The 15894-nt window shown below is 43.9% G+C and overlaps 1 protein-coding gene across 3 annotated transcripts in view; it reads right to left on the reverse strand.

Moving 5' to 3' along the window:
- Window positions 1–15894, reverse strand: part of TRIO (trio Rho guanine nucleotide exchange factor) — a 401689-nt gene that overhangs the window by 261127 nt on the left and 124668 nt on the right. For all 3 annotated transcript variants that reach the window (XM_084621487.1, XM_084621488.1, XM_084621489.1), the window contains exons 2-3: window positions 15566–15640; window positions 3206–3320 (exon numbers count right to left, since the gene is read on the reverse strand). In XM_084621487.1, coding sequence (XP_084477613.1) covers window positions 3206–3320; window positions 15566–15640 — 190 coding nt within the window. The remainder of the gene's footprint in view (window positions 1–3205; window positions 3321–15565; window positions 15641–15894) is intronic.

Here is a 15894-nt window from a genome sequence, read left to right on the forward strand (position 1 = left end):
CCTCTATAGGCTGGTAGTTGGGTCTCCCAAAGCCACTGGTCTAAAAGTTGTACGGAGGGTGCTACCACCTCCACCCCAAATGCCTATTTGTGACTCTAGCCCTTTATAAACACCAGAATAAAAATCAATTTCAGGTCAAACAAACCATTTCATTTAAATGCTTCCCCATACACTGATTTTTTGATTCACTGACATTTTCTGCAATTTTTGGATTCAGTTTGGGGAACGGGGGGGTTGGGTAGGCGTGGGAGCCCCGGGGGCCCTGTCAGGGGATGGGGGTGTGGATAGGTCAGGGCAGACAGGGGACAGGGGCTGTGGGAGGTCCCGGGAGGGAGGGGACAAGGAGCAGGGTGGGTTGGATGGGTCGAGGGTTCTGAGGGGGGCAGTCAGGGGGCAGGAAGTGGAAGGGGGCAGAGGGCCAGGCTGTTTGCGGAGGCACGGCCTTCCCTACCCGGCCTTCCATACCATTTCGCAACCCCGATGTGGCCCTCGGGCCAAAAAGTTTGCCCATCCCTGTTTAGAGAATTTGCTCATCAATTTTTGTGCAGCAAAGCAGCAGCTTGATTTAATCCTTACCTTCTACATTTTTTAACTTAAGGCTGCAGCTCAGATCACCTTTAGGTTTATTCATTACCTATCACTCTCAACTTAAGTTTCCTAAAGAACAGTCAAACTGAATGCTGGTGTGAAACCAATCTGCTCACAGAAAAAAAAATTAGACACAAACATATCCATATTTATTAGCCATGAACAAAAGCAAAATAAAAATTGCCATAGTGGAACTCACAAAGAGTGAATTTATGACAAGATTTTCAAAAGCATCTACTTAATTGAAAAGGAGTACTTGTGGCACCTTAGAGACTAACCAATTTATTTGAGCATGAGCTTTCGTGAGCTACAGCTCACTTCATCGGATGCATACCGTGGAAACTGCAGAAGACATTATATACACACAGAGACCATGAAACAATACCTCCTCCTACCCCACTGTCCTGCTGGTAATAGCTTATCTAAAGTGATCATCAAGTTGGGCCATTTCCAGCACAAATCCAGGTTTTCTCACCCCCCCCCCACCCCCAATTGAGAGTACAAGTCCCAATGACTTTCAATGGAACTTGTGCTCCTAATTCATTTTTGAAAACTAAGCCTTAATCCAGTAGTTGTTCCCTGGAAGTGGTCTACTCAGAAAAAGATAAAACCATGCTGCAATTGGACTTCAACTGGGGTGATAGCTGAGAGAAGACAACACTGCCCAGGCTTATCTGTTTATACCCTGAAGCACTGCTATTGTTACCCATTTTAATAGACATATCTTAGCACAGTGGCCTTTCACTTGCTGCTGTAAGTACACGGAGGGAACAAGGGAGGTCACTACTTCTCTATTGCACTTGTTCCTCCTCCACCCTGAATAGGAAAGGCATTGCTCCCAGCTACAAGGGGCTGGGGAGCCCCCTAACATTAACTGACAGCGGATCCTAGGCTCTATAACTGACCTTCCTCTCCAACAAAATCTTCCATTTAGTACCTTAATGGCCCTTCTACTTAGTGGCTGCAATAGCTACCTTCCTCTTCCGCTTACTCCCTCAGAACTCTAGCCAGTACCACTTTGCCCCTTCCCTATCAAATCCTGCTGAGAGTCTGTGGCTTTCCTCACAACTTGTTTTGGGAAGGAACAGGTGGTGGGGCAAAGATAACACTTCTGCTCACTTGGAGCCCAACTCAGGCGTAGCACCAGCAGCCGTTTCCAGCCCTGAACACATTCATGAATACAAGCCTCCAACACCTTTCTAGCCCCTTGAGAGAGTTCAGACACCTAGGGTGAAATCTCTTGTCCATTAAAGCTAGTAGCTTTGGCACACCTATTCAGTTCCCAGCACCCTGACATTGTGTAAACCACTTAAACACAGGAGTAGCAAAGCATGTGAACTACCTCAAAATTCAAAAATTATTGTGTAACAGACAAACAGCCTGTCAGAAATAAGTAAGAGTCACATAATACAAGGATTCTGCCAAAAGACTCAAGTGACATTAGGAATAGCATGTGTTAGAGGATTGTTTAGCCCCCTACCACATCATAAGTTACAGTGGCTTGTTTACCCAAATTTGCGCCAAAACAAAAGAAATCAGTTTTAATGCACACTTTTTGGGGTCTGTTTTCAGTTCGTGTATAAGCTAGCCCTTACTATCTGTAAGACACAGCTCTTTTTTACCACTTTGGCAGTTTAAAAGTGCTGTACAGCCAGACAGTTCAGCCATCGGGGGTAACACTCATTTAATGAGACTTCCCTGGATGTAGAAACTGTTTTTCAATTCCTTCTTGGAACCCGCACCATAGGAGGCCTTGCGGCTTTGTACTGCTGCCTTCCAGCTATTCTCAGCTATTAGAGCCACTCCTTTGGGTCAGACAGCTGAGGTGATGAAAGCAGGCTTAGGGCTAATTTAACTCACACCAGGGTTGGCAGGTCTTAGCTGGACCAGAATAAAGGGCATACAGTAGTCATCTTTGTCCCCGCTCTGTCCTGCACTGAGCATAGCTCAGCTGAAGCAGGGGTTGGGGCAGATACTTTTCTTTAATATCAGCTCCAATCTGTGTATTTTTATGGTGTTTTTCGTTGTGTTTCACAGCATATAAGATGTCCAAGTTACCATGGTGTACTATGTTATTATACCAAGGGACATTCTTTATAGTTTTACATATTGCTTTCTTCTTAGGCCTTGTATCAACAAGTTTGTTCAGTCAGTTAATTGTAACTGTGCAAGTTCAAGACCTGTTAGCAACTACGGTAGACTTCAATACCACTAAAATGTGTTAACAGGTCACGCTCAACCCAAGGAGGCGGCTGAGGTGTTCAACGCTAGCGACACTAGGTACGAACGCGGCTTTTAAATCAACTTTTTTTCCTATTTTTGACAAGTCCTTTGAGTGATGATCTCATTATTTCAGAATGCAAGCACCCCTATATGACCATCTAGAGACCACTGCCTACTCCCAGCTGACATGCAGCAGCCAGTCTGCCAGCAATCCATGTTCCACAGGCAGCCCCCTTTGCTGTTAAGTCTTTTTCTAAGCAGCTTAAAGACAGTGAGGGGTGTGAACTTGCATCGCTCCTTAACCCATTTCATTTCATAACCAGGAAAGATGCTGCAACACTAACCAACAATTTCAGCGTAAAGTTTGAAAGCTTAAGGGGTGATTAGCTCTTACCTAGGGATACAAGCTAAGTATGATATTAGTCTCCTAAGGTCCTCTTGTCGTATTCTATCATGGTTGCTGCGAGCTGGAAATGTTAGAATGGGGCCTCCACGTTTATCTCTGCCACCTGAAAAACAAGATTTGTGATGAGTGCCAAAAGCGTACTATACAACACAACAAACCAACAAGAGTCCCTGCCTTGTACAGTTTACAATCAGACTGCACTTAGAAAAGAACTAAGGCCTCGTTCTAATAGGTGTGCACATCCACTTGGAAAGAAAATGGGATTTAAAATTTACTAAACAGAACCACCCAAGGCTGTGGGTCAAAAGACCATTTTAACTAAACAACAAATTGTTGGGGTCAGGATGACCAACACCATGCTCCCCTATTTTCATCACTGCAAACCAATGATGTGCCTGAGTCCCTGGCAGCTCACAGGATGTGACCGTCAGTGAGTCATAGACACTACCTTACCTACTGCTCACAGCTTGGTGTATTTACTGATGGGGGGAGGGGAAGTTATCAGCACCTAATGTGTGCTTCTCAGAGAATTCATGGATTCACAGATTCATGGAGGATAGGTCCATCAATGTCTATTAGCCAGGATGGGCAGGAATGGTGTCCCTAGCCTCTGTTTGCCAGAAGCTGGGATTGGGTGACAGGGTATGGATCACTTGACGATAACCATTCATTCACTTTGGGGCACCTTCCATTGCCCACTGTTGGTAGACAGGATACTGGGCTTGATGGACCTTTAGTCTGACCCAGCATGGCCATTCTTATGTTCTTATGTTAATTTAAGATAGCTGGCTTTATGTAACTGATTCTTCTAATGCCAAAAACCAGTATAAAAATTTCCCAAAAGACACACTTAACTATGTCTACGCTGTGCACATTACAAGGGCACAGCTGTGCCACTGCGGCCATACCACTGTAAGGTGTGCAGTGTGGCCATTCTCTTGCCGGGAGAGAGCTCGCCTGGCAACAAAATAAAAGCACCTCCAACGAGGGGAGGTAGCTTCATTGCTGGGAGTGCAGCTCCCAACAACAAAGTACTGTCCACACCAGTGCTTTTTGTCGCTAAAACCTTTGTCGTTCAGGGGGAGTTTTTCCACAACCCTGAGCGACAAAAGTTTTAGCAACAAAAATGCCAGAGTAGACAAAGCCTAAAACCTGACAGAAACAAACCATGCTACCGACTGTATGCTTTTAGGTTATTTACAATTCCATGACGGACAGCAAGTTACAGATAATCACTGGTTCTGTGAAACTTGTTCATTTGACTGTGCTACCACAAAGACTAACATGAAGGGGTGGGGAGTTGTCTTAACCAAAGACAATACTACACATCTCAGCATACTTCCCACTATCTGAGTGCCTATACAATATTAATATAAATGACTTCAATTCAAGTAGTTCAATTACATCAGCATGTCCCTACTTAGAAGAGCCCATGGACACTACATAATTTCATATTGAGAGCTTTATTCTGCATATCTGTGCACTAAATACGAACAACTCAGCTATGGTTAATATCATTCTATAAAGAAAGAACGGCACCACATGCCGTCAGCTCCGTTGAACTACTCAAGTATTATTGGGAGATATTAAGGCATTGCTTCTGAAATAAAGAGTTTTAAGCCAGTGAATATGACAGCATCAAGTTACACTTTCTGCCGTGAGGATGCATCTGCACCCTAATAGAAATACAAATTCAGGGCCTAGGGAAAAAAAACAGGACTATGCTTTAAATAATTTTTAGACTTCAACACTGCAGTACAATGTACCTGAAGTAGCATACTGTGATAGCTAAACAATGTGCACCTAGCAATAAAAAACCTGGGACTGTAGGGATGACTATCATTGTAGATTTTTGCCACCATCTTCAAGTACTTTTAGTAAGAGACTCCAAGGTCTTGAGTTTATAAAATTTAACAGTCGTGGTGACATCTGAGGTTTACCAAGAACATACTTTGCTTTATAAGCAAATGACTCCAAAACAATGGGATTTAGTACCCATTATACTAAGAGATAAATGGCTTATACATTCATGTGTTGACCTGCAGCTGCTGAATCTGTCAATTCATTAGGAATTTATCCTCATGTTCACTCTGGAAAAAGCGAAATCCTTGTATCACAGTGTAAGAGACTGAACCAATAAAACATGTAGGTAATTGGCTAGCAATTCTGCTGCTGAGCTCCCCCATTTTTATCTGTGTGACTTTAAACTGTAATTTTGTAAACAAAGTAAACAAATTCTGCTTGAAGAATGGATTGCAACTGTATATCCAATACTTAGTAGCGACAATGAAATTTAATTATGGGGCACCACTTAATATACTAAAATTAACAGCGTGTCTTCATTTCTATCATTTCTCACTTTATAGCTTTAAGCTTGAAATAGAAACAACTCTTAAATTAAACTTAGTATACAAAATGATCAGCCAGATACTTGTGTGGTGTAAACTTTAAACTCTATCTTGTAATCAGTGCAGCATTGCTTCCGAGATGCTGTCAGATTCCTTTTGCTGGACCTCCAGTATAGTATTTTTATGGTATTAAGGACAGTATAAGAAATGCAACTATATCTATATCTCGCCAGCAGTAGTCAAACATAAAAATTTAACAGTCCTTTCCCTCTCGTATCAAAGTACGTGCATCACTGCACTCTCAGAAGAAAACAATTACACAGTATTCAAATTAAATCAAGTACTTCAGCTAAATCAAAGCAGCAAGTTAATATACAACTTGCAATACACAGGAGCTAATAGTTAATAGTTATTAATCGTTAATAGTTAATAGCTAATAGAAAAGCTCCTGCAGAAAGAAGCCCCAATTCCTGGTTATGGTTCTCTGATGATCAGGCTGGGTTTGTGGCAGCCTTGGTTCCAGTGGAGATTAAAGCAGCCTCAAGGCTACTCTGAACTTGACCAGCAGATAGTAATTTCACAGCCTGTTCCAACCACACCCTCTCTCCATGACAGCCTAATGCTCCCCTTCACCAGGGGCTGGAGGAGGAAGCGTAGAAGTGAGCTACGCTGGCTCTATGACCATTGGGAGGTTTCCCATGGACTATGGACCTGTAGCTAGAGATGTGGCTGTTTCAACCCTCCTAATGGTTACCAGAGCAGTCCAAAGAGAGCAGAGAGCCAGGATCTGGACCGAAGTTTACTGGGTTGTCTTTAAATTGTGAGGGATAGGTTAGGGCATACATTTTTATGAATGAGTTCAACACCTGATCAGTCTGATCCATCATGCAGATTCAGTGTTCAGCACCCACTCATGGTGCTTTGTTTATGTAATCATGAAGACCAAAAGAGTACCATTCTATAATAAATGATTAAGTGCATCCACGTACCAACGCACAGGCAGAGTGGGCAGCACCATCTAGTGTTAAAGTTGTTGGATAGTTCTCGTTTAAGACCTTGTCTTCAGTTGCTTACAACTTTGCTGAAATTTGGCCATTTGGGCTGACATTTTCTGGACTGAGTATCTGCTGCATGCTGGTGGTTTGGTTTGGTTTGGTTTTAAAAAAAAAAGTTTTCAGCCAAAACTATTCAGCTGTTTGTGAGAACAAAGTTAGAAGAAGCAAAGATTTTGTCCATGCTGAAATGGACTCCTTTCTTGAGAGGTTCTAGCGCTCCCATACTGTTGAGCAGAGACTTGAAATTTGGCAAGGGGATGGCCTCTTTGTTAGGGATGTACTTTTTGCCATCCTTGTGAAAGTCCACCCATATTTGGCGAAGTTATAAGGCTTTGAAAAACTGCTGTTCACACATGTGCAGTAGAAACTCAAGAGTTTAGCACTAAGTTCTGAGGCGATTCCATCCACAGTAGGCATACTCCAATCCAGGTCTGAGCAGGACTTTCCCTGGCAACAGCAGTTTGGGCTAAGGCGGGCCATACTCGAGTCAGACATTGGAACCGAACAGGAAACCCCACTCTCCTGCACTGTCAATGACCCCTCTGCTTGCACTACTTAGTGAGGAGCAGGAAGCCATCTGATTTGAACACAGAAGGGACAACAGCCAGACCTGGGGGGCGGGGACAGAGGAAATAAGACTAGGAAAAGAAAGAACAGACCAAGATTCAGTGTGGCACAGCAGGTGGGAGAAGGGAACTGGGACTGAGAGTTAAAGGAGGGAGGCGAGGACTGGGTGGGCAGATAGACTAGCATTAGAGTCGGGGAGGGAAAATGAGATCAGATGAGATGCTGGGGCCTGGGGGGAAGATGAGGCTAGGATTGGCTGGGCAAAGAGACTGTGACAAAGTGTCAGCAGGGTGGGGTTAAAGACAACAGATTGTACAACTAAGGAAAGAAGAATGGGACTGGGAGCCTTTGGGGTGGGAGAATGTGGGTGGAGGTGACTTGAGACTGGGCAGGGAAGAGAGACTGAACCAAGAACCAGGATGGGAGGACTGGGTGGGCAAGGAGAAGAACTGAGATGAGAAGACTGAGGAGTGGAGACAAAGCTACCTATATGAGGAGAAAAGGATTACAATGACAAGCCGGGGGGGGGGGCGCGAGGGGGAAAGAGAGAATGGGAAGAGGGCACAAAGTGTCAATTTTGGAGGGGAAACTGGCAGACACAAAGGTCTGTGGATGAATCAGCGTTCTATTGTCAAGGAGACTTGTCTGTAGGACCCGTGCCTCATTTGGTTCAAAAGTTGAAAGTCAGACCGATTGGTGTGTGGACGGAAGGGGGACTTGGGCTCATATCTAACTCAGAACCCAGGCTTAGTGTGCAATATAAACATACCCAATAAGGCCTGGGCCATACAATGAACAATGACGAGAAAAAACAGAATATTGAATAGCTGCTCATTCAGTGAGCATCATCCATCCTGTGCACTGAATGAGACAGGACTCCTCTGGAAAAATTAGTATGTGATCATTTAAATAAATCAAGTATCAGAGGGACAGCCATGTTAGTCTGGATCTGTAAAAGCGGCAAAGAGTCCTGTGACACCTTATAGACTAACAGACCTATTGGAGCACAAGCTTTTGTGGGTGAACAAGCATCTGACGAAGTGGGTATTTACCCACGAAAGCTTATGCTCCAATATGTCTGTTAGTCTATAAGGTGCCACAGGACTCTGCCATGTAAATAAAGACTATCCTAATGTATATGTACAAGCAGGCCGAATTGAGGTTGGCCAAGCAATCTTAATTCTGGTGTTTCCTTGAGCACTTGACTTGAGCAACCTCAATAATGTTCTTTTAACGTTGTGTGTGTGTGTGTGCGCGCGCACACGGGGGGGGGGAGGGGTATTGTAGATATCTTATCTTGAAGAAAATTAACAGATTTAACCAATACCTAGGAATGGTACACAAGCACAGGTATCTTCGAGCAACAGTCACTAGAGGGAAAAGTGTGTTATTTGCCATGCCTGAACGTCAAGGGGGACTCGAACGACAAGTGAGGGAAGATCTAGTTGTACAGTGAATTTGCTGGTTCTTTGTTTTACACAGTAACACGCTTGTTTTAAAATAATTTTATTTTGTAGTGCCAATTCAAAATGTGTACTTAATTACCCACTTTATACCACAGAACCTCTAGTTGTACTGCCTCACTGACTAAGGAAACCCTCACTCAAGACCTCTGAACCAAAGCTCGAGCTTTGTAACAGCTTTGGCAGACATTTGTTGACAAACAATATTTGAATCTGAAGGTGTACCAAAAACCTTAGACCTATATATTACTTGAGATTGTCTCAATTCATGTGTATGCATTTTATACTGTATAGCTGAAGACACAGAACCAGGCTATTTGAATTAAATGTACCCTCAAAATTAAGTTTAGTCCATTAGACTTTTGTATTAAGATTCCTTTTTATGACCCTGTAACAAATATTAATTTTAGACAGCATTTAATTTGAATATCTCCAAGTACTAAAGAGTGCACTGTGGAAGTAATAATTTCTCAACTTCCCACAATACACCTTTGAGGCCTAGTCTTCATTAAAAAAGGTTTGCTGGTATACTGATATAAGGATACCTATACCAGCAAACTTTCTAGTGTAAAAGTGTTTTGCAGTAGAGATTATACTGGTTCCCCAAGTGAAGTATGTTATACAGGAAAAAGCACTTATATATGCTGATGTAACTGCATATACACTAGGACTCATCAACTAAACATGTTGTAAAAAAAAAAAAAAAAAAAAAATACCCCAAACCCCTCTCCCCTCACTGATATTACTAAACCAGGTAATGTTTCTAGCATAGATCTGGCTTGAGATTAAACATGAGCATTTTCTGGCCAAAAGGAGTTAGTCTGTCACATTGCAAGTCGTAATGTAATGCTATGGATCATAGAGCAGGTCTACATACAGACTTCTGCTGACATAGATATGTCAGTCAGGGGTGTGCAGATAAGTGATCACTGACCAACACAGCTGTGCCAGAAGTCATCCCTTGTGTAGACGCAGTTAAGGCAAAACTGTGCTTTTACTGGCATAGCTTGTGTTGCCCATGAAGGTGGTTTTAATATACCAATACAAAACACAGCCTACTAGGAGCACTTTGCCAGTGAAGTACACTGCTACAAGAACACCAGTGAAGAGCTCCATGTGTAGACATGTGCAGTGTAGGAAAGAAGAGCTAAAAATCAGGAGTCCCTTAAACACGCAGAATAATAAGTGATTTTTAAAGTTAAGATCCCATGGGAATCAAGTTACTAGACGCGTAATCTAGGAGTCAACAGCTGCATAATAAACTCCCTTTTGTAAATCCCCTCAAAGGGTACAAGGGCTTATAGCTGTAACCCCCAGCTGGTATCTGCCAGCCATCAGGACTGTACTAAGCTGCTTAAGATCAAACAAGCTCTAGAGCTAAACTCAACTGCCAGGCTCAAGGAAGATTTTGAAGTGGAGAGGGTGTCAGAACTATGCTATACTCAGAGTGGAATTCAGAGCTACACTGAACTCCCAAGCTGGAATGTGCTCTACCTTGGAGCAAACTTCTAACTAAACTGAGCTCCTAAGTATTGAAGCAGGGTATATAGCAGTGGTTCTCAACCCGTGGCCCAGTCAGCACACAGCTGCGGCCCATATAACCTCCTCAGGGTCATACAGGTAGTATATATATTGTGTGGATCCAACCCACATAACACAGAGAGCAGCATATGCGGCCCATATGGTAAATACAATGAAAACCACTGCTATATAGCCTCTTTGACCTCCTCGATAGGATCTGGATCATCAGCCAGACTGACTCAAAATGTAGATGCAACTCAAAATGGAATCCCACTGTTGCCAGTAAATATTACCACCTCTCTCAACCCCAAGCGAAGTCCAACACCCCCAAAGTTGCAGAGTATAAGCAGCTCTCATCAGAAGATAGTTATTACTCTCTGTAGTAAGACTTGGATTTTTTATTTTAGTAATATAAACTAAAATCAAATATTAATCCACAGACACCAAATTCCTCTGCCTGTAAAGAGAGATGTGTATTGTCTTTCATTTGATTTTTTTCCCCAGCCAGAATCAGTGGGCATGCATCACTTCTTGCAAGTGAAAGTATGTAAGAGCAGCCTTGCCAACAGCCTCCAGATGGCTAGTTTAAGTTTTTCAGGAAATGCCAATTTGCACAAAACCTTACCAATACAACACACTGACAAGAAGCAGCGGTCTTCAGGGATACCCTTGAAGAGAAGTGCAAGTTAATAAGTTTTGTTTGTGATGTGAAACTACAAGTTATCTTCGGGGAAGGTTGTCTAGTAGTTAAGGTTCCAGCCAGGAACTCAGGAGACCCAGGGACCATTTCCTGCTCTGCTACAGATTTCCTGTGTGTCCCTGGGCAAGTATCTTAGTCTCTGTGCCTCAGTTCCTTATCAGTAAAATTAAGGTAATAGTACTTCCACACTACCTCACAGAGGTGTTTGTGAGGATAAATACTTTCAAGATTACAAAGTTCCATCACTGTAATATATGAGTGCCAAGTGCATTCCTAAATTAGAAGAGACTGGTTAAGACCAGCAAGAGCACAGTCATAGTTAATATTTATGTCATCTGGTAAAAAGTTGGATTCTAAGCAATGCTGCTAAACTATGTATAATGGTATAGTAGACTAATGGTAAGAGTAAAGGATTTGAGGTCTGGACATATTCTAATCCAAACTATACAAGTGCAATGACTCACTGGAAAACCTCCAATGAGTCACTTCATCTCGTGCCTCAGTTTGAGAAATCAGCAGTATGTTAACGTTTTTATCTGCAGTACTGAACAGAGACGGTTACAGCTTTGTGGGAACCCGAGTCAGAGCTCTTGTGCTCTGTGCCTGGTTATGCCATTAACTTTCTGGGTTATTCTAGGGTAGTCACTCCCATCTGTAAAAAGGTTATCATCAGGGCCCTGATTATTTCATTATTTCTTGGTCATACCAGTTGCTTAAAAAACAAATCATATGTAGCTCCAGAACCCAAGCTCTGATTGCTAGCAATGTTTGAAGACTTTGTTCTAGAGGAAAGCATAATAATGTCAACCAAGAGTAAACTGCTACTGTCATCTTCCAGATTCTGCTGCTATCTACTGTGCAAGTGTTAATGTATCTCAAGATGAGAAATATTTTAAGATCCATGGGCAGGAGAAGAGGGATGGGAGAAGAAAAGGCACCCAGAAGCTGAGGTGCTCACTGACATTTTCAATAACCTTTCTTGTGTGATTGTTCTGTACCAGAAGTACTTTTTCTATATAGAATTGCTGCCTTTTCTCACTATTCTTCACTTCTGTATGTAGATGTGTTTGACAATTAATAGTGTGCTTGTTTAACAGCTTGCCAACTCTACGAAACCAATTAGGAATGAATGCAAAAATGTAGTATGCCTATAATTGTACTGTTTTAACAGAACCATTACATTTCCAGTACAGATCTTATTCAGGAATTTATACCTTTTTCTCAAATTTCTTTTTTGTTAGTACATGTACGATTTTTAAATCTTAATGGTTTAATATAATGACCTGATATAGTCCCTTGTAAATAAATTTCAGAGAAGCTGGATACAGTTTTACCAGATAAACTAACAGCACCTACAGAGATAGAATCTATTGAAAAGCTGCTAATTGCATTTTTCTGCAATAAACCAGTAAATCAATGTTTTTTTTCTCACCCTAATTTTCCTGGGTACTGCAATGGGCAGCTCTGATAGCTGGTATAATACATTTAGAATCTTCTATGTTGTGATTTGTTGCATATCCTTTCACATTTACACCAACATAAAAACACTGCGTAGGCCTATGTAACACTAAGCAAGCTCCTCCAGAACTATCCCATTTTCTCTGGTTTCAGACAAACTATATTAACACTACTCCACTATGGAAAGCAGCAAGGTACCATTCCCAATACCCAAATAGCAAACACTTCCAAGTTGCAGGGGGCTGCCTGTTTTTTCTACCTTTTTCCTTGAGGAATATGACTGGAAAATGTTTTGCAGTCATGTTGTTCCCATTAACTGCTTCGTTAACTCACTAGAACAGCGGTGGGCAAACTTTTTGGCCCGAGGACCACACTGGGGTTGCAAAACGGTATGATGGGCCGGGTAGGGAAGGTCGTGACTCTGCAAACAGCCTGGCCCCCCGCCCCCTATCCGCCCCTTTCCACTTTCCGCCCCCCTCAGAACTCCCGACCCATCCAATCCCACCCGCTCCCTGACTGCCCCCTCTGACGACCCCCTGCCCCAACCATGCCCCCCCACAGGATCCCACTCCCTATCCAACCCCCCCGCTCCCTGTCCCCTGACTGCCCCGCCCCCTATCCACACCCCCACTCCCTGACGGGTCCCCCGACCCATCCAACCCCCTGCCCCACTCCTTGTCCCCTGACCACCCCCTCCCCGGACCCCCATCCCTAACTGCCCCCCCAGGACCCCTCCCTCTATCCAACCCCCCCTGCTCCCTGTCCCCCCATCCCAGAACCCCCCCCGAGATCCCGTGACCCCCCCATCCAACCCCCCTGCTCCCTGACCACCCCCCCGAACCTCCACCCCATCCAACCCCCCCTGCCTCCTGACCACCCCCCCCGAACCTCCACCCCATCCAACCCCCCCTGCTCCCTGCCTCCTGACCCCCCCCCGAACCTCCACCCCATCCAACCCCCCCTGCTCCCTGCCTCCTGACCCCCCCCGAACCTCCACCCCATCCAACCCCCCCTGCTCCCTGCCTCCTGACCACCACCCCCCAAACCTCCACCCCATCCAACCGCCCCCGACTACCCCCTCGGACCTCCTGCCCCTTATCCAACCCCACGCCCCCTTACCATGCTGCTCAGAGTGGCAGGGCAGGCTTACTGGAACGCCTGGGAGGTGGGCGGGCACAAGCCGCGTGGCTGCAAAGAAAGAGGGACAGCGGGGGAGGGGCCGGGGGTTAGACTCCCCCCGGGAGCTCAGGGCCAGGCAGGACTGTCCCGCGGGCCATAGTTTGCCCACCTCTAAACTAAAGTGACACCTGAATATTCTATTTACACTATGCCATAAAAGTTTATGGCACATGACAGAGACTGATCCCTACTCCCAGGCGCTTACAATTTTTCCTTGAACACTGGGGGAATAATGGCAGGTGACAAAGATCATTAAGTAGCCTTCAGTAACTAATGCATACACCACAGATGTACACGGTTTTAATATAAGAAAAACCCTTCCTATTAGGGGAAGACTCAAGTTATTGGGCTTCACTGAAGCAATGCATTTTGAGAAAAAAAAAAAAACAAAAAACATAAAACAGGGGAGAGGGAGAGCAAAAGTTTGCCAAATCAGGTTAGATATATCGGTTACACCATCTCCTTCCCCCATTCTTCTAAAGCAGAGGTCTTCAATCTGTGGGGATGCATTAACAGGTGGGCGGGGAGGGAGCGCCACCCAGCTCTGCTCTTGGCCCAAGCTGCCAGCACTGGGTCCAGGGTCCCAGCCACCAGCCCCGGGTCCAGGGTCCCAGCCACCAGCCCCAGCAATCCTCCCCCAGAGCTGCAGCCCTATGCCGGGCTGCAGGCCTGGGCCCCTAGCCAAGGATCAGCCACCAGCTGAGGATCCCCTCTCCTCCCCCACCCACCCCAGCTGCGGCCCCCTTACCCATCTGTGTCCCAGCTCTGTGGGGGCACGAGGTAAAAAATTTGGGAACCACTGCTCTAAGGTGCTATGTTTGGGGATTGAGAGAATAGATAGGCAGATAGAATAAAGCCAGGGCAAGCACTTCCAATGAACCCCAAGTAAAGCGAAAGCAAAAACTGCAAACCAAGAAAACTAGAATGGCTGGCCTGAAATTCCCCAACGTTCATTGAAAAGCTTTGTTGGGTTTTAAAGCTCTTGGCAAACTCTAGTGTTCATAACTAGATGAGACAGTGGCTCTCACAGTAACAAGGGCATTCATTCAGTGATCCCCTTCCTGTGTGGGGAAGTGTTTCTGTGACCTTGGAATTAGGCTCAGCATTTCTCTGATAATAAGCTTCCCTCCCAGCTGATGAGAGAGCCTGCAAGTCTCATGACCCACACTCTCAAAAGCAAACAGCAGCATCAGTGTGTTAGGTGCGCTAGCCCAATCTGAGGCACCCTTGTGTGCCTGAATATTTATAGATAAAAACCTTTCTGCACTTTTAACACACTATTAACCTAAAAAAAAGGTAATATCAAGGCTGAAACTGTCCTCTGCAAGTGATTTGTCATTTATGGATTATGGGTAGAGAGACTGCTGCTTCTTAATCTCAACAGTTTTTAAAGTATTTAAATCAGAATGAAGCCACAGCCATAGCCTTGTTCACAGGAGTATGTCATTAAAAGATACGGTCAGCATTCCTTTAAGGAGGTTACCTATCAGTGTGCAGGTTAACACCAAACAGTTGTTGTCTTTGTGAATCTAAACCACACTTAAATCCTTCCACCAGTTTGTAGACTAGCCAGCACTGAACTCCAATTGTATACTGGAGAAATTGGGGGGGGGGGGGGGGGGAAATCAAGCTTCTCTCAGTGCAATGCTCATCAATTTTGTCTCTCAATCAACTTGTGACATAGGCTTTACAGATCAAACACACGACCCAATGAACTGGTCAACACACTTGTCCTATTTTACCATGTTCCCAAGCAGAGAACAAACTTAAGGCTCATAAGACAGGGGAAAGCATTTTGAGTGAAGTGGAAAAAGCAAGTAATCTGTTATGGAAACAAGTTGCCAGTGATACTTTAATTTTATGTCATTGTACAAGGATAAATATTGGCAAAAAATTATGTGATGGTTCTTATTTTACAGGTGTTGAGACATACAAATATTTAACACTGGTAGATCGTCTTACCTGGTATTTTGTGGACATGTAAACTACTGGGTTTTTTTCTGTGGCTGTCAAACACTTCAATTAAAAATACAATGCATGTTAAAGTAAGACTTTACCTGAAAGATAGGCAACTTTTTCCTTTAAAATTGGTAATACTTCCATAGCCTTCATTTCATCATTTTTGCGAAACCCTGGAACACATAAGAAACAAGGAAATAAGTCAGCGGTTTGATATGCAATGTAAGCCGGCTTTCAAATCCCATCTACCTAATACACAAGGAAACATTTACCTTATTTAATGTATCTTGAAGCCTACAACTTTATTTAAGTTCTTTTAACCCTGTTAATGAGATCTCAGTAAGTTAGAATCTTTGGTAAACTCCATTTTTATCCTATACAATTTTACCTACACAAACACACGAATGATCAGTTGAGAAGTGTGTAT

Source organism: Lepidochelys olivacea, assembly GCF_965140295.1.
Source record: "Lepidochelys olivacea isolate rLepOli2 genome assembly, chromosome: 2".
Lineage (NCBI taxonomy): Eukaryota > Metazoa > Chordata > Testudines > Cheloniidae > Lepidochelys > Lepidochelys olivacea.